At 36.0% G+C, this 25,810-nt stretch overlaps 1 protein-coding gene across 18 annotated transcripts in view; it reads right to left on the reverse strand.

Annotated features, from left to right (window-relative positions):
- The window catches only part of NRXN1 (neurexin 1), a 1,252,733-nt gene that overhangs the window by 650,208 nt on the left and 576,715 nt on the right, over nucleotides 1-25,810 (reverse strand). For 10 of the 18 annotated variants that reach the window (XM_059891016.1, XM_059891014.1, XM_059891013.1 and 7 more), the window contains 2 exon segments: nucleotides 24,450-24,476; nucleotides 4,302-4,424 (listed from right to left, as the gene is read on the reverse strand). In XM_059891016.1, coding sequence (XP_059746999.1) covers nucleotides 4,302-4,424; nucleotides 24,450-24,476 — 150 coding nt within the window. 18 annotated transcript variants of the gene reach the window in all.

Here is a 25,810-nt window from a genome sequence, read left to right on the forward strand (position 1 = left end):
TGTATATTTGTGTGAACATGTAATTTATATGTATGTATGTGTGTGTATATATATATATATATTTATGTGGAGAGGCATATTAAAGCAAATACACATACACACATATGTTCACTGCTGTTAAGTCGCTTCAGTTGTGTCTGAGTCTGTGCAACCCCATAGACGGCAGCCCATAAGGCTCCCTTGTCCCTGGGATTCTCCAGGCAAGAACAATGGAGTGGGTTGCCATTTCCTTCTCCATTATATGCATGTGTGTGTGTGTGTGTGTGTGTGTGTGTGCATATATATATATATATTTATGTGGAGAGGCATATTAAAGCAAAGACACATATACACACATATATAAACACACACACTTATGGGCTTCCTTAGTGGCTCAGCAGTAAAGAATTTGCCTGCCAATGCAAGAGATGAGGATTGGATCCCTGGGTCAGGAAGATCCCCTAGAGAAGGAAATGGCAACCCACTCCAGTATTCTTGCCTGGAAATTCCATGGACAGAGGAGCCTGGTGGGCTACAGTCCATGGGGTCACAAAAGAGTTGGGAATGATTTAGCAACTAAACTCAGCAGCTATATATATTCAGGTATATGTATTTATACTTGAGTGTATTTACCATCTTAGCCTCCAGAAAAGGTTGCAAAGCAGTGCTGAGCAAACCAATACCAACCACCTACACCTTCCACTAAATAGAAAGCAAATGTCTCAGTCTGGGGCTGGGGCATGGTAGTAAAAGTTGTGCCTGAAATATTCTGTTTTGCAAAAAAATTGAGGAAAAAAAATCTGAGGTGAAGGCATGTTACAAGATCACAGAGACCAACTTCATGGAACTCACAGTGGCCCAAATAGGGACATTTTAAGCACCAAAATAATTAAGTAATTATACCTATTTGAAAATACAGAAACTTGTAGGTCCATATCAATAAGGAAGGAAGGAAAGAAAGGAAGAAGGGAGGGAAGGAGATAAGGAGGAAGATGGGGAGAGAAGGAAGAAAAGAAAAGGAAAGAAAAAAGAAAGAAGGGATAGCTCTTGTACACAGTAGAATGCTAAGTATTGACTCTAAACGTGGAAAGAGTAATGGGGTTTGAAAATAATCATTTATAACTACTGTGTTAAAGACTGGATCAGGAAAAATCTTCAGTAGGTGATAATCTGGGGCAAATATTTGAGGAAGATATTACGATATTTTCATTGTCTTAATATGTCTCTCCACAGACAGTTTACTAGTTGTAAGGGAGTAAAACATATTAATCATACAATGGAGAAACTGGGCAACATATTGGCCAAGTGTTAAAATCAGGAGTCAAAAGATATGGATATCGTTTGTCTCCAGACAGGATACTTTAAGAAGATCACACAATCATCAATGTGGTATTTCATCCAAGAATGTTAAAACCTGAATTCAATCATCATGAAACATCAGATAAGCCCAAAGAATGACTGTATGTGGATAAAAGATCAGAGGACTATATATCTTTTTAATTTGTCAATGTAATCAAAGACAAAGAAAGTCTATGGCAATGTTTTCAATTAAAGGAGACTAAAGAGATATGAGCACTAAATGCATTTAGTGTATGCTCTGCTAGAGGTGAAAATGCTATAAAAGACAGCATTGGGTTACCTGACAAAAGGGGAATATGGGTGAGAGGACAGATGAAATATATTGCGTCAACGCCAAATCTACTGACGTTAGTAGCTCTTTGTTCTGTAAAGGAATATTCATACCTTTAGAAAATGTGCACTGATGTATAATATTTACAGTGAAGGGCTATTAAGCATATAACATTCTCACTTGGCTAAGAAAAAAAAAGTGAAAATGTCAAAGCAAATGGGATAACATGCTCACAATAGTAAAAGTATATCACTGTCGTTTTACTTTTGAAATTTTTTATAAACTTGAAATTATTTCTAAACAAAACTTTTAAAAAATGTGTTGCCCCAGTCTTTTGTTTCTATACCTTCTTCAGCCACTGTAGTTTAGGACTTCACTGCTTTACATTCTGAAGCATTTAGCACATTGCCCAGAATTCATATTGCTCAAAACATATTCTCAACTTATTTTCCAGCTTAAATGCAGTGACTTCCCAACTGCCTGAAAACCTGTGAAATATCAACTCCTTCATTTGGAGCACTGACCTATTGGCATCCAAGGCCATTCTAGCCGTGTCCGCTGTCCTGTGGTTACATGAAACAAAACAAACCTTCTCTGCTGCCTGAACACTAGTCTGTCTAGCCTCGTCCAAGCCATTCTACCCTTCCCCGCATAATCTTATCTGTATTATCCTTTCTTTACAGCCTTCAAATATTATTGATTGCCTTAGCTATTCCTGAAATCTTTAAGCTCTTCTGAACCTCAAGAACATGAATTGTTTACTCAACCTTTTAGTACATCATATACTATCCCAGAGGATAAGTGTGATTTTGATATGTGTTTATATATATATATATATAAAATCTTCATAAAATCATGCTATATCTGAGAAAGTACTTATCATAGTCATATATATATAAGTATATTAATAAATATAAATAAATGAACCATGAGTTAAAAGCAAACAATTTTTTTAAAGTTAACAAACACAATTAAAAAAAAAAAAAAAACACCTAGGCTCTCTCTCAGTTCTGGTAACAATGGCATTTCAAAGTAACATGTATACCTGTGGTGGATTCATTTTGATATTTGGCAAAACTAATACAATTATGTAAAGTTTAAAAATAAAATAAAATTAATTAAAAAAAAACAAAAAAAACAAAGTAACATGTCATTTTACCTCTTTGAGTCTCAGCTTCCTGTCTATAAAATGAGAATGCATCTACCCTGTCAATGTCATAGGGCTGTATGAGATTTGAGACAAACCTAAGGGACTAAAGAATGTTCTACTGTGACCTTCACATGTCCTTGTCTCTGGCAGTTATTTCTTCCCAACCTCTTATACATGATCTCAGATCCTAATTTCTGCCCCTTTTGATAAAACCCAGACTGTCCAAACAATGGATGCTAATCTACATAACCAATTTACACCTCTTCCAAGAAGTGCCTTTACCAAAACTAGCTGAACTTCAGCTGACACTCCTGCCAAAGCCCTATAAAAATTCTGCCTCCCTTCCCTGAGTTCACACAGTTTCTTTAGAGACTTATGTCTGGCAATTTTGAATACAGGCTTATGCTAATAAGTCCCTGGTTGATTTTCTTCCTGGGAGAAGAAAATGGCATAACATAGCAGTGGTTTTTAAATGCCAATCCATGGGCCAGCTGCTTTAGAGTTCTTTGGAGAGATTTTGAGAAATAATACTAATGGGCTCCTGTCACACTTTCTGTGGTGTCTGGCCAGGAAATGATCCTGTTAAAGCTCTTCAGATGATTCTGAAACAAAGTAAGTTTGCTCCCACATGAAGACAAAAGTTTTGCAAAGCCATAAAGGGCTAACGAAATACAAGACAGTAAGAGATCTATCGGTTGGTAGTTTGCTTCGTCTGAACTGCGGAATGATTATCTTAGAAGTTAAAATCCCATACACATTATTTCTTCATTGATATAACCACCCGATCTCTGAGAATGGAAACCCCCTTGAGACTGAATGTAGAACAGACACTTCTGTGCTGCACAAGGACCATCTTGCATCTTGCACTAAAATAATTAACAGGGAGATGTTCTCCTAAAAAACAGGGAGCTAATATCCCAGCGGGTCATATGCTTGAAGTTATTTTCAGCAGAGCATAAAGGTGAGCCAATTCCTCTTTCATTTGGTTTCCCTCTGTCGCTGGCGTGGGCCTTTATATTCCTCGCCTCAGTCAGAAATCCACAAATCAGGGACTGAACTTGACATTCTTAACATTAGAGCTTAACCAACAGAGCTAAATGGCCAAAACTGATCTATCATAGCTTAAAATAAAAACCAGTTCACCTGACAGAATGCCAGTGTATCTATCAATGTATCCAGAAGCTAAAAAGTATAACTTGCTGCTGTTCATCGCCTAAATATATAAGGAGGAAACTGAACAGGAAGTGGCCTCCAAACAATAACTTCCATATTTTATGAAGCCCTGAGATATTTATCAAAGCATAAAATTAAAATATAACTTCTTGAATTATTAAACGGAAAGGAACATGACAAAAAATTGTTGCTCATTTGAGAGAAAAGAAAACAACATGCAGCTTATTAAATTTAATTGCTGCTGGAAGAATTTGAATAAGAAATGAACTGCGTCTATTAGCTTCAAGTTATTCATTTGGTTTTCAAGGTCACCTGCAAGAAATAGGAAAGTCTGAAGCTTCAGCAAAGGCAAGGACGATAGGGCTTTACCTGTCATGGCCTGCTGGTCATCCACCGTTAACTTTAAACTTTTTCCTCGGCGAACCACACGCACTGTGTGCCATTCGTTATCATTGAGGTTATAGCCAGCAAAAAGGGTCTCGGGACCTTTGCCTGTAGAATATGCCAAACAGTCATTATGGACACTCAGAATCAGTCGAGCAAATGAACCTCACAGAGAGTGAGAGAAAGAGACAAAGAAAGGGGGGAAGCAAGGGAGAGGGAGGAGAGAGAAAGGAATGAAAGAAAGAGGAGAGAAAAAGACAGAGGGAGGAGAGACTGGCTGGATCAATTCTCAAGCCCATTAGAGTCACAGCAAGCAAGGAAAATTACCAGTTAATAGATATTCAGGTGTAACAGTTTAAGAAGAATCGTTAACATTATGCATCAATCAAAGACAAACAAATGCACCTGTTGTCATAAATAGGCACACTCAACAGAGCAATGTTCCCAAATTTGCACAAACTTTTCCCTCTCTCAGAAATTTTCTTGTTTTGCACTATCTCTTTTTTCCTTTTTTTTTGGCTAATGAAGTAGATAGCAGTCATAAGACATCTTCTGACCTTGGGGAGAGATCTGACCCTAGGCCATTATCTAACAATTTTCAATGAATGGCACCTGGTTGATTAGGCCCTGGCAAGGAGGTTGCTCTGGGTATTAGATTGTGTGATGACTGCTCTTTGCACTTATTATCATGTACCTTCAATATTCACCAGGCTTTTAAATTTCTGGAATGTGTCTGAGAACTAGTGAAGGCCCAGAGAGTGGGTATAGGTAAAAGTACTGACTCTTAAGAAGTGAAGAAAGTCAAGAAAAACACTGTCCATAAAGGGCCAACTGTTGAGTGGGAGGGGAAAAAATGATTAAGCAAGTGGTATCGGGAAGTGATTTCCAGCTAAGGACCAAAGGAAAAAGAGTCAGAAGTGTAAGCAACTGGAAAAGTAATTGCAAGTGAACCTATGTAAACTTGTGCAAGTTGAATTTAAGTTGGCTTAGGAGAAGGAAATGGCAACCCACTCCAGTATTCTTGCCTAGAGAATCCCATGGACAAAGGAGCCTAGTGGGCTGCTGTCTATGGGGATGCACAGAATCGGACATGACTGAAACGACTTAGCCTGCATGCATGCATTGGAGAAGGAAATGGCAACCCACTCCAGTGTTCTTGCCTGGAGAATCCCAGGGACAGAGGAGCCTGGTGGGCTGCCGTCTATGGGGTCGCACAGAGTCGGGCACGACTGAAGCGACTTAGCAGCAGCAGCAGCGGCAGGACAGAGACTATATCAGAAAGTATCTGTTGACGTTATTGAAATGACAAATTAAACAAATGTCTCTCTTACACATAAAAACAAAGGTAGGGAAAAAAAGAACTTTTAATAGAACTGAACATGTTTTATTAAAAATAAGCCTTGCTAATAATCTGATATTTTGATTCATTTTAAAAAATCATGAAGTTTTTAATGATACATCTTTTGGTGATGGATTCCCCCCCACCCTTTTTTTTAACGTACTGACATTTCTTGGTAAACTAAAATGACTAAAGACATGACATTTAATTATACGACTTTCAATTGATTCAGGATCAGGGTGGGGTTCACAATTTCTTCCACCAAATTCTACCAGACAATCTAGCCAATGTCCAAAGATCATAGGATGGTGTATGAAAATACCAAGAAGAAGGAGAGAGAAAAGAAAGAAAAATAAATTAGGGAACTAAGTACTAGAAGAAACCTAAGCAGTCTGTCCAACAAAAAATCACTGCTTTAATACTGCAGACTACTATACTGATTTCTCTCTTAGAATGTTATTGATGAAACAAGTTCTGTCTTCCTTGTTTGAGGTTTCTTTGAGGCTTAAACTGAGCCAGTGATATAAGTTAAATTTTGCAGGATGAATTGCCTCCTGTCTTGGGTTTCCCTGGTGGCTCAGATGGTAAAGAATTCACCTATAATGCAGGAGACCCGGGTTCAATTGCTGGGTCGGGAAGATCCCCTGGAGAAGGGAATGGCTACCCACTCCAGCATTCTGGCCTGGAGAATTCCATGGACAGAGGAGCCTGATGGGCTACAGTCCACGGGGTTGCAAAGAGTTGGACACAACTGAGCGACTAACACTTTCAATTTTAAACAGAACCATCATTAACATTAGTAAGCATTTCTTTTGTTTCTTTAGAGAAGTTAAATCGCATCTGGACACACAAATAAAAACTAGTTTAGATAGAAGAGTTTAGAGAGATTGATCATTAAATAACTAGAGGAAGCCTGTTCAACAGCTGCAGTTCAACAACTGCAAAAATGCTTTGAGACCAAATGTTGAAAGCAAGTCCCAGGATCAAAGGAACTCTTTCTAGTTTCAACAGTGAAGTGTTTAATAACTGCAGAATCTTAGCATCCTACTGGCAGCAAGGGCCATTCTGAGTTTTGATCTTTGAAAAGAGAATATATCATTTTTAAAGCTATTTTTATAGGGTAGATCTTATTTCTCTTAGAAATGTGTGCTTTTGAAGCAGTCTCACTCCCATTCTCTTAATTTAAGTGTTTTGTCAAGAAAAAGAAGCATAGGGGTGATATCATCATTATACCCCATTCTGGGCTTGATCTTGCGGTGAAATCATAAAGCTTTATCCATGAAACAATAATTTCCATAACAACAGGCACAAAATCCAATTAAAAATAACCCTTTGGTTCATGAAAATCTCTGTGGACCAACTTCAAGCTCCTTCCCTGCATTATTAAAAATGTGAAGAAATTGATTTTGGAAGAGGCTTTTTTTAAATGCACTTAATATTCTCAGTTTAAAACAATGTTATTTATGTGACATGAAGTGTCATGGAAAGTGAACTGGACAGGGAATTAAGGATTGCGGTTGCTGGTCCTTATTTGCTACTGAGAAGGAAGTTGGGTCCTGGTAAATGTTTGTTATGTACCAGGCACTTTATTAACTTATTTCATCTTTACCTTATTATCATTTTGCTGGCGTGAAACCGAAGGCCTAGAAAGCTAAAACAACTCGGCCCAAGGTCACATAGCTAAAATGTGATAGAGATGTCTTCTCTCCTAGGTCTGACCTAGGATAATTTATCCTCTGTTGAAATTTTGAATTTCAGAATCATTTGTCCCTATGGCAGAATTATAGTCATTCATACCATTAGTGATCTGAATTCCTTTTAAAATTTCTTTTTCCTTTTAGGATATCAAAACATATCTCATTGATTCTAACCTTTCTCCCAGCATCAATGTGTGAGCTAGGGAGGGAATAGTCACAAAACTGTGGCAGTGGTTAATTATTATTTTTAAATGGTGGAATTATTTTTTTTCCCACCTGTAATCTCACATAAAGAATATAAAAATCACATAAAGGGGAAGTTGCTATTCTGTTAAAGAGGCAGGCCAACTTGTCCCCTAAGGCATCACCCAGAAGCCCTGGACTCTGCAGAACCCTCGGAGGTTGAAGGGGAGGCGGCAGAGGGAGATATTCATTTCTTTCTTTAGGAAAATGATGAGCTTATTAGAAAACTCCAGCAAAGGCTTTTAAAAATCATTTGCAAGTAACTTTTTATTTTCAAAGTTAGATTAAGAAAAAAGACTTTTCACTGAATTAAAAAAAAACAATTTTTCTAGAACATCATTTATTACATTACCAAGGTCCACAGTTATTCAAAGCTACTTTTTAGTCTACCTACATTATCAACTCTTTAACATGCATTTTCAAGACTCTTTCTAACTGCAAAGTCCAAATTCATAAACTCTTTCCTGAAGATTTTATAAGCTATTTCCTCTTATATCATGTGAGTTATAGAACTGACTGCCTTTCCTTATCTCTTTCTATTCATCATAAAATCAAGATTTAGGGTATATGCTTACTTTCAGCAACTTGATTCTTTCTTTTCTTAAAAAAACAAAAAAACTGAATATTGACCTTTCTCCCTAATTAATCATTTAAGTTATTTTTGCTAATCACTTTATATTCTATTTGAAAGTATTTTGTCATAAATCAATAATGAATTTATTTAATGAAGAAAAGAATAGCTTCACATGGATGTAGAAATAACTAATTCAACTCTCCCATTTTATAGATAGCTCAATGGGAGGTTAGTTGACATGTATGTATACAACATCACTGATCATTTCAGATATTATTGCAAATGTATTTTAAATTTATTTTTAATATTTGTTTCATATTATTTCATGAATATTTCAAATTTACTTCATATTCAAGATGTATATAATAGCAATTTTGGATACTTTTTGTAAGAAAGCTTTCTGTGCAAATGTCCTGTGAAGTATATTCATTGGTTTTTTTTTTTTTTTTAATGTAGGGGGGGAAATAACATTAAAGGACAATAGTGAAGATTAAAACAAAGCTAAGAAGTCTAGGAAGCAATGTGATTAAGGATGTCTAGTAGACTGTAATGACAGCTGTCCCTAGAGTTGAAAGTTAGATGTAGCTTGAGAAAATCAAACCCAGACCTACTATATTTTGATTTTTGATACTGGATGCTTGGGACTGGTGCACTGGGACGACCCAGAGAGATGGTAAGGGGAGCGAGGAGGGAGGAGGGTTCAGGATGGGGAACACATGTATACCTGTGGCGGATTCCTTTTGATATATGGCAAAACCAATACAATATTGTAAAGTTAAAAAATAAAATAAAATTTAAAAAAAAGTCAAAGAAACAGATCAAAAAAAAAGAATTAGTGAAATGGAGGGGAGATATAATAGTCTAACTCAAGGAACAAACTAATAGCTTAAAACACAAAAAGAAGATAAATGTAGTTGGTCATTATTTACAACAGAAGATGCACAATAAAAATAAAACCTCTTTTGGAAAAAAAAAAAAAAAGTTCCAGACTTGAGGGCTGCAAATGTTAGACTCATTGCATACCCTTTAGGTAGCTATTTCCTTCCACTGGTATTTTTTAAAGATGCTAACTACATAAATGGATCATCCGTATGAGGTACCCATTTCTCACTATAGTTCAAACTAGTTGGTTCTAGATTTCCTTTTTGTTGCCTTAAACAGTAAATGTAAGTGATTTCTGTATGTAACAACCTAGGAATTTGAGCAGCTAATCTGTTTTATCAATTAAGCTATTTAAATATGGGGATTTGAATAAGTATTTCTGCAAAGCCACAACCCAGCAAACTGCATAGATGATGGGCAGGTAGGAATTCATTTAGTTTGCCTTCTAGAAATGATCTATCTTCATTTTATTAAGAATAGGTTGTGCCTTTTCAGCCACAGCTATGTGGGCTAAAAATGGGCAACACATGAAAGTGGGGTTTCTACAGTACTTCTATAAATAATAACAAAAAAATTCACATTGCCTTAGGGATATAAATTGGTTCTGTCTTTATACGTAACTCTTTTTTTAGATCATTAAATTGCCTATAGCACCCAGCAATTGAATTAGAAGTTATTACAGCATCATACATCTTAGAATTATGAAATTTTGAAACCGAATGATCCATGTTATGGAGAAGGCAATGGCATCCCACCCCAGTACTCTTGCCTGGAAAATCCCATGTACGGAGGAGCCTGGTAGGCTGCAGTCACGGGGTCGCTAAGAGTCGGACACAACTGAGCGACTTCACTGTCACGCATTGGAGAAGGAAATGGAAACCCACTCCAGTATTTTTGCCTGGAGAATCCCAGGGATGGGGGAGCCTGGTGGGCTGCCGTCTATGGGGTCACACATATTTGGACATGCTGAAGCAACTTAGCAGCAGCAGCAGATCCATGTTATATCTGCTGTTTATCTAGTCTCATTTAACTAATTCATTCTGGATTATGTGGTTTCCATGAGCTTGTGCTTAGTCACTCAGTCATGTTCAACTCTGCCTATCCATTCTTCAGTGGATCTTCCTGACCCAGGAATCAAACCCGGGTCTCCTGCATTGCAGGTGGATTCTTTACCAGCTGAGCTAGCCTACTAATTTAGTTTAAAAATTATTTTGTGCCAAACACTGATCTCAGCATTGGGAATGTCCCAAGTTAGATTTTCAAGGAGCTTTCTATAGATTACATTCTAGTAGATCTAGTAGGGATCAAAATACTTCTGGCAATGGACCAAATGAAGCTCTGGGAGTTGGTGATGGACAGGGAAGTCTGCGTGCTGCAGTTCATGGGGTTGCAAAGAGTTGGACATGACTGAGCGACTGAACTAAATTGAATGGACCAAATAGTAAATATATTCCACTTTGCCAAATTTGGTTGTCATTGCAATTACTTAACATTGCTATTGTAGTGCAAAAGCAGCCATAGACTATACGTAAACAAATGGATATGGCTTTGTTTCAATAATTATTTGTTTAAACAGTAGGCCAGCTTAGTTCTCAGGTCTTTGTACGAGACACATAAATAAACAGACAAATTCCCTTTTCTTCTGCATCTTCACATTGAGTATTAAAGATGTAAGCAATGGAAAAATAGTCATGAGTTTGAGTCCAGAGACCAGAGTTTTAGATTGACTGTGGCCATTAACTCCAACATAACATTAATTATTGGAGAAAGAAATCACAACCCACTCTGGTGTTCATAACTGGAAAATCCCACGGACAGAGGAGCCTGGTAGGCTACAGGCCATGTGGTCGCCAAAGAGTCAGACACAACTTACCAACTAAACAACAACCTTAATTATTCTAACTTTGTCTAATGCTCCCACAGCTCTTGGTCTGAGTTTTCTTATCAGTAAAACAATGACAATAACAAAAACTAAGAACAATTTTAAAAGGCTGTAAATGGCATAAACCAACTGCAAAGTCCTTCTACTTCTAAAATGTAATTACCTTTCCTGTTCTACAAATTTAGAATAGCAACTTTCATTAAATGCATGACATTTGTGTATGTGTATAAAATTAGGTGTCTATGTATATCAAAATTTCCAGGTATTAAGCTTTATTTGGCAGTTGACTTTGAGGACTATTGCCTCCAGTGGGAGGCAGGACCCAGTGGGAAGCTGGAAAAAAGCCTTGTCATTGTGACAATAATAGGAAGAGAGAAAAGGCAGGAGAAACAGAAGCAGGAGCCACCGCTGCTGGGTGCCTGAGTCATGGCTCCTGGCAACAGCACTTACACCTGGAAGTGACAGGAGGATGTGTTTCTCAGGTTGTAATTATGACACCTTCAGCCTGCTACTCGACTTTGCCATTAGTTTCTGGTTTTAAAATAATTACTTTAAAAAATAATCAGATTGCTCCTTGAAGAACCAACAGAAATGAAAGAAGAGTCATTCTTATTAAATGTTTCTGTTTTATCTTTCTCAATTTTTATACTGGGCTGGGAGCAGAATTTTGTGTTTTTATTTCCACATGAATCAGTTAGGAAAGCTGATTAAAATTAGAAACATATAAATGGCACTGTCAGATTAAGATTTTTTTTTTTTTTTTTGCAATATACTAGCCTTACAAGAGGAAGGACCAATTAAATGATTTCTGAGCCTAGTAAAGACATGCAACTCTTGTTCAAAATGTAGTATTTCAGAACAGTGATAGCTAAGTATTTACCCAAAAACAGGCCCTTCTAAACACAGAGCCCTGGGTAACTGCACAAATTGCATGCTGTTTGAGCCACCCCTAAAGAGGAGTTGAAGTTTTGTGCTTATTTATTTTTAAAGTTTTCTTTTAGTTAGCTCTACATTCAGGAATATGCAGACAAGACTGCATTTATCAACATAAGAGGTGAGTTACATCACCCTCCCCAGTTTGTGAGCCCTTAATGGCAAAGCCTCTGGGGTATCAGAAAGGCTGTCTGTCTCAGAGCTGTCTTGTTGGCCAGGTCTGGTGCCAGTCATGACCTGGATAGACCAATCATCCACACAGCCGTAAGGCTGATGTACCAGCCCAGTCACCTAACTCTTCCTCTTCTCTAATCCTCCTCAAGTTCTCCTCAATTTAGCTGATCCTTGAGAACTATTGAGAATGTTTTTATATTGTCGTTTACTGTATAGGAAAAGAGACATTTATAGACTCCTAAGGACAGATACATTTCTTTATACTAAAACTATTACAAATATTCCTCCCTAACTAAAAAGTGTGCTCTGTGTGTGTGCTGTGCTGTGCTAAGACACTTCAGTCGAGTCTGATTCTTTGTGACTCTATGGACTGTAGCTGACAGGCTCCTCTGTCCATGGGATTCTCCAAGCAAGAATTCTGGAGTGAGTTACCACGCCCTCCTCCACCAGGGGATCTCCTGATCCGGGGATCAAACGGGTGGGCGTCTCTGATATCTCCTGCATTGGCAGGTGAGTTCTCTACCACTGGTGCCACCTGGGAAGCCCAACTAAAAAGTACTTTGAGCAAATAAAATAAAATTAGACATTAAACTTGGTTCAAAAATGAACAGTAACAACAGAAGAAAGGCATTTTGTAAACTTTAAAAAACCACTGGAGAAATGAAGTAGTCCCACACTAATCAATTTCACTGTATTTACTTTGGGTAGATTGCTATTTAAGTCTTTTCTTTCTTTTAAACTTTCTACAATGTGTATATCTTGGTCTGGTGCATGTGTTTTAGATTCACAGATCCTCTGAACTTTTATCCTAGTTCCATGAGTTACTAGCTATGCGATCCTGGTAAATTATATAAATTCTCTGTGTCTCAGGATTCTTATCTCTAAAATAAGCTAACAATAGAGCCATTTTACAGTATAAATTTAAGGCATTTTAATTATTTAAAACAATGCCTAGTGCATGGAACACCTTTGTTTTTAATGATAATAATATCATCAGTATCATATTGTCACTATTGTTATTCTCCCTTCGTTGTTGTTGTTGAGTCACTAAGTCATGTCAACTCTTTGTGACCCCATGTGGACTGTAGCCCACCAGGCTCCCCTGTCCATTGGATTTTCCAGGCAAGAATACTGGAGAGGGTTGCCATTTCCTTATCCAGGGCATCTTCCCAACCTAGAGATCAAACCCACGTCTCCTGCAGTGGCAGGCAGATTCTTTACCACTGAGCCACCTGGGCTTAGAACTTCAGGAAAAATACCCTAGGTCCTATTGTTCAGTGCCTTGAATATAAAAGCCATGCTTAATTATTTATTGAATGAATAAATCTGTTTAGATTTTGTGAACTTTTTTTTATGGTGGATTGAATACCTCTTGATATTGAATTAAGCCAAACAGTTAATGAAAAGTAACTCCATTAACTTTTAACACCAATCTTCACTCAGAAGTGTCAAAAATAGAAAGTTTCATCCCCTTGTTTCCACATTTGGCAGCATGGAATCTGATAAGTCCAAGAACTGGAAAACTTGGGCTACTCAGTTATCTGGCTAATTATTTAGGCAGCTTTTTTGCTTAGTTCCCTTGAAAATAAATTTAATGATGTGTACAGTCTAGGAGAGCAAAATATCCTGAGGCCGGTAGTCAGTAACTTCCAAATACAAAGAGAGTAGTTGGCTTAGGAATGGGGGATTCAAGGCTTAATGAGTATTTAATTATAAGAAAACACAGATCTTGTGTGCAAAGAGGTCTGACCTTGGAGAGCTACTGGAAATACCGTATGGAGACTCCTCTGCCATTTTCCTAACTCATATCAACCCTATTCTATCATCTACAAAATAAACTTTACTATATATAGCTGCCTCCCCTCTTGTTTCATATCTGGCTAGATATCTTAGCTCTAAGCAAATAAATAGACAAGGTTTATAAGAAACATTTAGCCTTTACACACAACTCTGACATTGATTGTACCCATTTATGACAGATCAGGATAAATATCTCTGATGTAAATCATTTTCAATGTAAAAAAACATACATTTTAAGAAATACAATTTACCTTTTAAGAATATAACTACAACACAGTAAAAAATGAACACAAATCATATATTATTAAAATAATGTTTTAAAAGAGCTCTTTTAAAATCTAATCTAGCTCAAGTGACTGGTTTAGGAAGAAGCATAATAAAATAAACCTACTATAATGAAAGGAAAAATCTGGACTGTGACTTTATTTTAAGAAAAAAAGGCCATTTCCAAGAAAAGCTTATCACATTATAGGATAGTCTGCATGTATAAAATTAAGTACTAAACAGTTAATATGATTTTAAGTAAGCATTTTAAACTGAAAATATACTGAGCCTTGGTGTAACATGAGAAGAAAAGGATTATATTGATTTATATTGACAGAAATTTAAACAAGTATTATGCAATTCCTACACAATGCCAAACTATCTAAATGAAAACAAAAATGAAAAAGCATATACATATTGAGCATTTTGAAATTTATATTCAATTTGACATCTCATAAACAAAGCCATGAATTGCAATGACAAATGCAAAGATGCTAAAATTAAATAATTTCTCATCCAAATACAGCACTGTTACAGAATTTATTTTTATGAGAAGATCAAGAAGAATGTACATTTCTGAAAAATTAAAGGAATAATTTAATACTATAATATTATTACTAATACTAATATTATAGTACTATTAACACTATAAGTGTATTTGAATATCATTAAATGTGAGACTGACTTAACAAAATTTTGCTGTCACTCAATACTTTGGGGGTATTCTTGTAAAAACCTTCTCCCAGAATAAAAAGCACATTAGGAAAAAATCAAAATAAAAAGCTAAGTTTCTGTCTTTAAGTTTTTGTTCCTTTTCATTTCACTAGGAAATCACAACAATGCTTGAAAATCTAGCTTTCACTATTTGTGGTAAACATTACAATATCTATTTTTTTAAAAAGCAAATGCATTCTCAGAAATATGATAAAGGATAATATGTCTCTAGGATTTTTGAACTATAGGGTCTCATTTGTTTTGATCCTTTTTTTCTTTTTTTCCTCAGTGAATGCCCCAAAGAAAGCTATGAACAAATGATACACGATAATTCATTCATCTATCATGTAAAAATGAGAATGATAATATAAATTGTTTTCAAAGTATTAATATGATTTCCTGAGTTCTCTATTTTGAATTTTCTTATTGCAATAACAAATAGAACTAAATTTAATTTTTCTTTTATTGTACTGATAATTAGCCTATTTATCCGGCTAACTTTTAGTCACTAATTTGAGTGCTATGATTCTATTTGACCATTTATTTTAGTAATTGGTAAAATACTGGATTACTCCTTTGTTTGAAGTTGGGACAAAGTCTTCTGAAGTGAATGACACGCCTTACTAAACAGGAGCTATTCTAAGATGGTGCTTGCCCACCTATAGCAATGGCTATTAGCAATTAAATCTTATACCAGATTAATTTGGTTAATCTCAGGAGAGAGCGTTTGGAGGTTCCCTGAAGCTGGTCAGCCAGCTGCTAGAAGAAATGTTATATTTGTGTGCTTGCTCCTTGTCAGTCTTGCTACACTAAGATTACTTTAGTTAGGTTTTCATTTGAGTGAGTTAGTGTCACTGATAATAACTTATACCAGTGCAAAGTATCTTTTCATTTACAGTTATTCCAATCTAGTTTGTTTTTCAAGATCGTTCTCACAGATGCTTCTGATCAGTGTTCATATGATTGCTTTGAGGTCTCTGATGAATCATGATAGAATTTATTTTTGTACATATATGTTTTCTCCCTATTTTATTGTTCTTCAGCTGGCTCAGTGACCTTGATCTGCTTCATATTACTTCAGTATAAAATCTCAAATAAGCAATGGATCAGATTTTTCAGTGCTGCATGCTATATTTACAAACTGGACATATTGATATTTTTTTCAGTATATTGTTAAAGTAAAAAAAAAAAAAAACTGTTGCAAAACATTTGCACACCATGACCCTATATTTTTAAAGAAACACATATAACATATTTATTTCAATAGTATCATGCATAAAATATTTCAAGTCTTATATTTAGACTGACCTCCTGGGAAGGGTGATGGGAGGGTGAAGAATACTCACAACTGTATGAATGATGCATTCAAAGAACAATCCAATACTAAGTACAATGAAAGTAACAGTAATTGAAATGTTCTTAGAATTTCTTACTTTACCTTTGGGAAATGGTTTTCATAATGTACTTCTTACCCATCTTGCTCTTTGTTCCCATTGGTCACAAGTAAGAGAAATGGATAAGATCTCTGAGCAACCTGAACATTTCAATCTCCAACTTTTTTATGGTTCCATGCATTTCCCCCTGATTTAAAGAGCCTTGCTCACTTGACTTACGTACCATTTGTCAGTAATGTGTTGAAGAAATTATAATCCTTAAGGGTATTTCATGGTTAAAGTCAAAACACTGTTAATCAGACAGCCTGAAGAAGAGATGCTTGTGGGGGAAGCCCACTGCTCCTACATTACCCTGGATGTGCGTATCTGAGTCTGTGGCCCCCTTCTCTGTGGACACTTCATTGGATCACCAGTGGGCATCTTCCCCCAAAGTTAAAGTCTGGTCAGTGGCTTATGAGGTGACATGACTTGAAAGCTCTGCTCAACAGAGCAAGGATAAGTAATGAATCCACTAGATTCTCTTTCTAGGGGAGTTTGAATACATAGCATACATTTAGTCAACAGTTTAAGGAGCAGCAAAAAAAACAAAACAAAAAAAAAACATGCACAGGAGAAGGCAGTAGACAAATAACCATGATCCAGGAGACACCATGGTAAGCAGAAGACACAAAAAAGTAGAAGCTATGACCAAGCAGAAGCAAGTGAGTAGAGAAGAGAGGAAACCAAACAAAGCTCAGCTTGAAGGCTTATATTAATCATGTCTGATATATGGTTAAGTGGACAAAACGTCTTTTAAATTATGCGTCCACTTTAGCAGTTAGCAGATACATAATTTCTATCTAGCGACTAAACAAGGAACTGAAATCCATGGTTATATTATTTGTTTCCATATTTTCTGATAGGTAAGTAACTGATGAAGTGTAAATTGTTAATGGCTTTGAGAAAGATTAGGAAGGCAAAACTTCTTGAAAAATTGCAATATATTTGTTAAATTGCAATATATTCATATATAAAATATTAATATATTCTACAAGTCTACACTTGTACAATGAGTTATTTGTGTGGCACTATGTATCATCATTGAACATTAAGGCTGTCCTAAGGATTAGAGGCTATTTTAAACAGAAGTTTTGAGCACTTTTTAGTCTTTCTGAGCCTTTAGGATTAACTGTCTATGAACCTGAATTATAGAGGCACATAAGTACAAAAGTATGCTCCAAATATAAACAAATAAACAATTATTGTTTTCTTTAAAATAAATGAACTTCTAATCATATATCTCACAATGAGACTGGCTAGATTTAAAAAAAAAACAAACCTTAATAGTAGCTGCTGCTGCTGTTGCTGCTAAGTCGCTTCAGTCGTGTCCGACTCTGTGCGACCCCATAGACGGCAGCCCACCAGGCTCCCCCGTCCCTGGGATTCTCCAGGCAAGAACACTGGAGTGGGTTGCCATTTCCTTCTCCAATGCATGAAAGTGAAAAGTGAAAGTGAAGTCACTCAGTCGTGTCCGACTCTAGCGACTCCATGGACTGCAGCCTACCAGGTCCCTCTGTCCATGGGATTTTCTAGACAAAAGTACTGGAGTGGGGTGCCATTCAATGTCTAATTCATATTTTCACCTTCAATTTTTTGGATCAATGATAGCTTGTTAAAATGCTACCTCCCTATCAAAAAACAAACAAAAACAATGCCAAACTCTAACCTATGAAGGAAATGGCAAATGTTTTAGAAATCAACTCTCTAACAGCACAATAGGAACCTGTGATCAACAAATTGTGGTCTCATAATTTGTGACATTTTGTGGTAGAAAAGAAAATTTCCTTTTCCCAGAAGCCAAGGGAAATATCAAGTTCAGAATTTTTCTTCTGAAACATTATAGGCTTTCCTGACAATTTCTACTGTGGCCATAGTTACAATGGTAACTTTCAACAATGAAAGAGAATTTGATGAATTTGGTTAACACAAATCTGGAATTCTGCATTTCTTTGAGCACAGCCATTTGCCATCGTAATAAGGAGATGTTCAACTGACTAAATTAATAACTGAGACTGATTTCATATGAATTCTTAACCTGCACCAAAAGAGCAATCTTTTAAAACACTGAAGCATTTTATATTTGCATGTAAGCAATAAGCCAATTAACTGTTCACTAAAATAGACCCAAGTCTTCTACTTACCAAGCTTTCATACGATGACTTTGCACAATCTATGTAGTCATTAAATGTGCATTCTTTATGATTCTCTTAATATTAAGAGTGGGTAATTCAAATGGGCTTTCCTTAAATTTTATTCCAATTTTGATATTTTTCTAAAGACACTGCCTACGCAATGGGCCTTAAGAAAAAGACTCAGCTTTTGCTTCTTTGAGTTATTTGTTTTTCATCAGAAATCTATGGTCTCTTTATTTTATATGTAAATTCTCTTATATTTTTGTTGAAAATCATTCATAAACATTCTTTTCCTTTCCTTCATATATACTTTAAGCTTTAAAAATGACAGCAATGAAAAACAAACAAAAAAACCCTGCCCTTTTCTGTATGTATATATTTATCTTCCTTTATTCCTTGAGATGGAGAAGACAATGGCACCCCACTCCAGTACTCTTGCCTGGAGAATCCCATGGACGGAGGAGCCTGGTAGGCTGCAGTCCATGAGGTCGCTGGGAGTCGGACTCGACTGAGCGACTTCACTTTCACTTTTATGCATTGGAGAAGGAAATGACAACCCACTCCAGTGTTCTTGCCTGAAGAATCCCAGGGAAGGCGGAGCCTGGTGGGTTGCCGTCTATGGGCTAGCACAGAGTCCGACACGACTGAAGTGACGTAGCGTTCCTTGAGCAGTTCTTATCCTAGGTGGATGGACAGCACCAATCAGTGAGAAGCAGTGATTGATGGAACTCTTGAAATCAGGGATGGTTGTGTGGAGGCAGAGACAGAGGCTCCTTTTGCAGTTCTCTGCTCTTCAGGCACCAGGCAGCTGCTCCGAACTGAATATTTGTTTCATGTTAACAAGAGTCAGCCTCATGAAATTCCCTCATATCTTTTTAAGTAGTCTGCCAAGTGGCAGCCTGATCAAAGCAATCTAATATGGCTTAAGTGCCACTGGTTGACATTTTGCATTCTTTTATTGCTTTCCATTTTTATCTACATAAAAAAAATTAGGATAACTAATATCCAGTTGATCTTTTCATTCTGGTAATAAAATGATAATACAAAGATCTTATTATCCACTCTGGGCATCCATCATAGTACATTTTCCAATAACATATTACTCAGAGCATTTCTTCACTATACCCGAGTCTTGGCCTTAGATTTTCTTTCTTTGCAATCCTTAGACAATGAACTGCCAAAAAAGAAGCTGAACTTCAACCCTTGACACTCTGCCCACATTAACACCATCTCCAATTTTATTATCTCTGTGTCTTAAATAAATCATTTTCTGTAAGAAGCCAAACAAAGTTGGAAGTTCTGCCTACTGGGATATTTTTTTTCACCCCATAGAGCTTTTTATTTTTGTAAGAAAACAGGAAGAAGGAGAACAAGAGAAAACAACATTGGAAATGGAAAAGTAAGATGAGTAAATCTTGGTAGGAAGAAAGAGCAGGTGGGCAGAAGAGATCCATGTATAAGGATTAAATAAACAATAATAAATAAACAAGCAAAATAAACATCAAAGATCACGGTTTTATTAAAATGCATGTTTATGTGAATTCAGAGGTGGCTACAAACCTTCCTGTGGGCAAGAAGGATATTCCATAATTATGTCGTTGACTTGACAAGACAAAAAAAAAAAGGGAAAGACAACACTAACAAAAACAAAAATCACAAAATCCTCCTTGCATCTGCTACATATTTAAAGTAGTTATTTATATGACAACTAGGACTCACTTATAGTTCATAGGAGCAAGTTTAGTTTTCAAATTTTCAATATATTTAAACCTTCAAAGATTATAACAGTAACAACTTGTAAGGTTACTAAAAGAAGAGAAAAAAAAAAAAAACCGAGACTATTAAAACATGCAGTATACCACTACAGATCCCAAATTATCAGAAAAAAAAAAAAAAGAAACACATAGCCTAATGACTTTGGATATATTGATAATTGGGCAGCAAATTTGAAACTGAGACTCTCTTGGTCACTCTATCTCAAGCGACATACTTTGGCAGACAAAGAAAATGCAGGATAAAACCAATGTCATTTCTATTATAATAATACTACAAACTCTACTAATAATACATTTGAGAAAATTTCACAGGGAGTAGAAATTTTCTTTTGTACTCTTTACACTTTTTAAAACACTTAGGTCAATTAACACTATGGGCTAGGGAAGAGACCCTCATACACTCACTTTTCATGCAAATAATTAATGTGTCAGTCACAAAGCACTATTCTGTCTGACTTGGCCTCTTTTAGTAACACTTAGTATTAGTGTATATCTCTATAGTATATAACTATGTTTGTAAAATCATCTATAACCAGACCTTTTTTCATTAATCAAATAATTGTTCTTTACGTTAAAAGAATGTGACTTTACAGTCCTTTCCCATCTACCTTTATTGAAGTAAGTTTCACTGTCCAGGGAAGACATTATCTGCAGTAAAAGATGGTGGTTCTTTTAGCAACTTCCATATAAAATTATTTTATGATGGTAGATTGTGGTTCTCCATATTGGAATTTACTGAGGAGACAAGAATAATCTGACTATCCTGGATAGATGAGAATGGAGGGCTGTAGATATAATACACTTCTGTGTTTGCCTTCCCTTCCATAAATTTTCAAATACTGACCTAATCTAATACCAAGCTGTAGATAACAAATATATCTTAGCAATGAAATAAGCTGATGGACATCAAAGAACTGAGTCTGGTCTGGGATTGTGTGCAGAGACATTCCATTTGTAATCAGAGAGATCAAATCATACATTTTGACACTGACATGACTGCTATTCACAGAGATGGTTCTTAAAAAAAAAAAAACCCTCTCCCCACATGAAAATAAGCTTTTTATTTTTAAATAAAAATGGGCTATTTCCTTCCATTTAAAAATTCTTGACAGCTCTTCTATTACGGGAGGGAGGGATGGTGGCAACAAAGGGTTTGACAGAGATAGTTCCTGAAATTCAAATCAGCCTTTTCTCAAAAGAACCTTAACAAAAGACTTTGCTCTGCCTGTCTGTGGAAGAGAGCATTGCTGCATCTAAACTACTGATACCGGAAGGGCTGAAAAAGAAATATATCTGCCACCTTGCAGTCCTACAGGTCTGAAGACATGCAACGCAGCTAGACCTTCCTCCCTCCTCACCTCATACCTATTCTTCAGTAGCAAAGACTGGAGAATCTGATGATACATGTATTTTCTTTTCCATATGAAGTAACACCTGCCATAAACTAAGGGAAGGGAGGATTAAAAAGGATGGAGTGATTATAGGAAACAGCAGAGCAACTCTGTATAAGTGTAGAGAAATGAGAGATTCCCATTCAAAATTAATGATTTATCATTTACTATTAATTCTCAAAGTATGATAATTTTTGTTACCATATGTATATTTCCTGTGGAAACTGTCTTAAAGATATCAACTGAGGTATTGCATATTAAGCTCACAACACAGCTGATATCTTAGGTATGGTATAATTTTTAGATGGTGGTGGTATAAGTTTGTGAGTTAGTAAATGTACATTTCAGTTTCAGACAAACTCATGGCTTGCAGAGGATAAATGTAATAAATCAGTCTTTAATTAAACTACAAGTTATACTGAGATACAAGTATTTTATTTATATTTCCTTATGAGTATGAAATACAGTCCAGGTGGAAATCTCTGCTTATTTAATCACTGTGAGTTAGATTTGCATTATTTAAAATGTAAATTCCTCCCTATCCTCAAAGTTGATTAATAACATGATTTCTTGATGGAACTTGGAGTTCTGGGTATATCTGCCCATTATTCCCCATATAAAACAAAGGCAAAGAAATAAAAACATTACCTGATCACTGAATGTTCTTTCCAGTGACTGCTGTCAAGTTAAGGCATTTGCAGTCCTGTCCACAGTATGCACTGAAAGCTCATAATCATTGGTTTAATTCAAGTAAAGTTAAGGGTAAGATATTTTCTTTAAAAAGGGAAAAAAAATCCACTAACCATCAAAGACCTTTGTCCTCAAAGTATTATTTTGTGAAACATCTAGAGAAAATATTATACTTAGTATCAGTCTTACAATAATGAGCCAAATAAAGAGAAATATCTAACAAGGGTAATTAAACCATAAATGTGTATTTTAAAATGATAGAGCTAGAGAACATAGAAGCACATTTGATGGGGCAATTTCCATTAAATACTAGAGTTTATGTAGCCACATTTTGTAAATCTAAAAACCCATGCATTATTGCATACCTAATATAAATAAAAATAAAGCATAAGTCTAGAAAGAAATAGTTTCCTCACATGGATTTTCTAAGATCCAGGAAGCATCCAGAACATCTACAGCTGCCTTGAGTCACAGATCTGGCCTCGGGAAAGGGTTTTGTGGGTCGTTACTTTGCCTGTATTTACAGTCCAGAGGTGAAAGCGAGCTGGATCATGGTATCAGACTGCTAAAACTGTGCTTCTTTTCAGAGTGGGGTAGAGACGGAGTTTGAAAGGAGACGATGAATATTTGAAAAAATTCCACTTGTGTGAGATCTCTGAGAGATTAGTTCAGGAACTACAGTCTGTTTGAGATGATTTTTAATGCCTTACTGCTGCTGCTGCTAAGTCACTTCAGTCGTGTCTGACTCTGTGCTACCCCATAGACAGCAGCCCACCAGGCTCCACCGTCCCTGGGATTCTCCCGGCAAGAACACCGGAGTGAGTTGCCATTTCCTTCTCCAATGCATGAAAGTGAAAAGTGAAAGTGAATTCGCTCCGTCGTGTCTGACTCTTCGCGACCCCATGGACTGCACCCTACCAGGCTCCTCCGTCCATGGGATTCTCCAGGCAAGAGTACTGGAGTGGGTTGCCATTGCCTTCTCTGTTTTAATGCCTTATATGACAGTTTAACAGCTTTTTTTTTTTTTTTTTACCAATCATGATTCTATTACCTTTTTATTGTTATGATTGGAAAGACAGTATTTTATGCTCCTTTAAAATGAATACTAAAATATTTTAAAGACAAATCTGAGTTATCAGAAGCATGCTTCATAAGCTTATTGCTTTTGTAAGCTGAAGACCACTATTTTGTTTCTCAGAGGATGATTTACTGTCATTTGGATACATAGCCAAAGGTTTTGGGAGTGTATTCCATCAATTCACATTCAGCATTTTCCAAGGATAAAAAAATATATATATTTTACTGAATAGGACAATGAAAGATTAGAAGCTTGTTAGAACCATTCTAGTTAAATAGCTAACAACTTTTTTTATATTGGAAGAGATTCCTTAATGTGGTCAGCAAAACCTGGAAAAGAAAAACCTAAATATTTATGTAAATAAATAAATTCACTCAAGATAATGCTACAACTCAAAATAAAATCACAGTCCTTACATCCTTTCAAGTTCTCTAGTCCAAATTAAAAAAAAAAACTCAGTCCATGCATCTTTTCTATCTCATCACTTGGCATGCATATCACAGATTTGAAGGGTTTTGGTTATTTTTGCAGATATATGATTAGGATGTAAAAATTCATTATGTAAATACTCTCAGTAAACCAGAAAAACTCTTTAGATAAGTCATATTCTGAATATATATACATGTACATATATATATATTTAAAACTTGGAAAAACACACATTTTTTAATGTAAAACTTTAGTTGAATTTAGAAGAGTTCAATAGTAAATTTCAAATGAAAGGGATTTTTTCCTATGTTTGATTTAAGAGATAAAAACAGAAAGTGAAGGAAATTAAGACCCACAGCATTTTATCCTAATTTGGTTATGAAGAGAACTACTGGAGTCCAAGATTTACCAAAATACAAATGCTGTCAGCTTTATCCACAGGTCTAAAGAGGTGTTGGTACCTTCTGTTACAGGATATTTCTCACCTCTTTTCCCCACTTAGAGGTAGGAACTGCAGCAGGACCGTCTTCAGCTGGACAGATTTCAAAATGAATTTTTACAACCCAGATGATGGACTGGTGTATTTCAAAAGTGAACTCATGAGTTTTATAAACAACTTTCTCTTGCTTTCTCTTTTGTTTTTCTTCACTAGCTACATCATAATGGAGGAATAACATTTTAAAAATTTTGAATAGGCACTTACTGGAATTACAGTTAATCCTGATACAATCTAGATGGGGAAGAATAGATGAAAAATGAAAATTTATCCTTCAAGGTAATAGCTGCAGACATCCAATAAAATCACAGTCCACCCTTCCGGGGACAGACACATGCAAATATGGCCACTCCATATCATTTATTCTTTACATACTTCTAGAACCCAGATTCTTTGTTATAAAACTTCACCATTGGAAACAACGGGAGAAGAATTTTTAAAAAATGGCCAACTCAAACAAAGCTACATGGTGACAAATCTAAGTGAAATAAAGAATTGTTAACTGTCAAAGATGCTTGGCTTAGACTGGCTGCAGCTTTCTTCCCATCTGTGAAAGAACAAATCATTGTTTACAATTTAATTAAAAAGTGCTCCGTCACAATGGGGAACAGTGCAAGCTCAGCTAGGCTCAGACATCTTGGACCTCCAAAATCTATTATCCCGCAAAGGCCAACAGAATGCTTTAGAATTGTGGTGGTCAAATGGAGAGCTAGTTGAAATTATTCTTATTTCACTCTAATGTATTTACTATTATTGTTGTTGCTGTTGTTACTATTACTTGCTTGGACAAAAAAAGGTAAACAGCCAGGAGTTAGCTGGATTCCATGACTTGTATTAATTGGAGAAAGAAATAAACACTTTGTTTCCTTTAGAAACTCTAGTGGCTAAGGAGTAGTGTCATTCCTGGGAGCACGTAGGCCTATTCCTCTGTTAGGAGCTAACTATGTTATCTCTATGTAATAAGTTTCATGGTTATTATTGCTATTGATTTTTCTTTTCTTATACTTTCTTCTTATATAAAAGCAGATTCTCCAAGAATGGAATATCTGATCTGAATAGCGTAGATTATAAGGGTTATCTTTAAAGGACCATGTGGGGTGTTTTATGTTTATTTTATATGTAGATAAATATTTGTTGGATTTGGTTGTTGTATTGAATGCCTTTGGGGAACATGAAAAACACAAACCTAGATTCTGTTTCCATATAGCTGAGTTTGTCATGTGTCGTCAACCGCATCAGAAAAGTGGTTGCAAACAGCCAAGGATCAGCATCTACACAACTCTTTCCACAGAATGCTTTGCTGTTAGAAAATTCCCATGAGTGTGTTCACCTCCTCCGGCTAACAGCCCCTTTACTGAAACTAGGCAATTTTGATGGGCTTGTAGTAACCTATCATTGTCACTAGAGGGAACTCTAACAGAAGAGTAAAGTATTATGTGTTCTTCAGTAAAAAGAAAACCAACCTTATTATTGGACTTTTAAACTTAATGTTAATTGAATGTAATTGTATGAAACAAACTACTAATGAAATAATTTTATATTTTATGAGCTACTATTCTGCCCAGCAG

Source organism: Bos taurus, chromosome 11 (assembly GCF_002263795.3).
Source record: "Bos taurus isolate L1 Dominette 01449 registration number 42190680 breed Hereford chromosome 11, ARS-UCD2.0, whole genome shotgun sequence".
Taxonomy (NCBI): Eukaryota; Metazoa; Chordata; class Mammalia; order Artiodactyla; family Bovidae; genus Bos; species Bos taurus.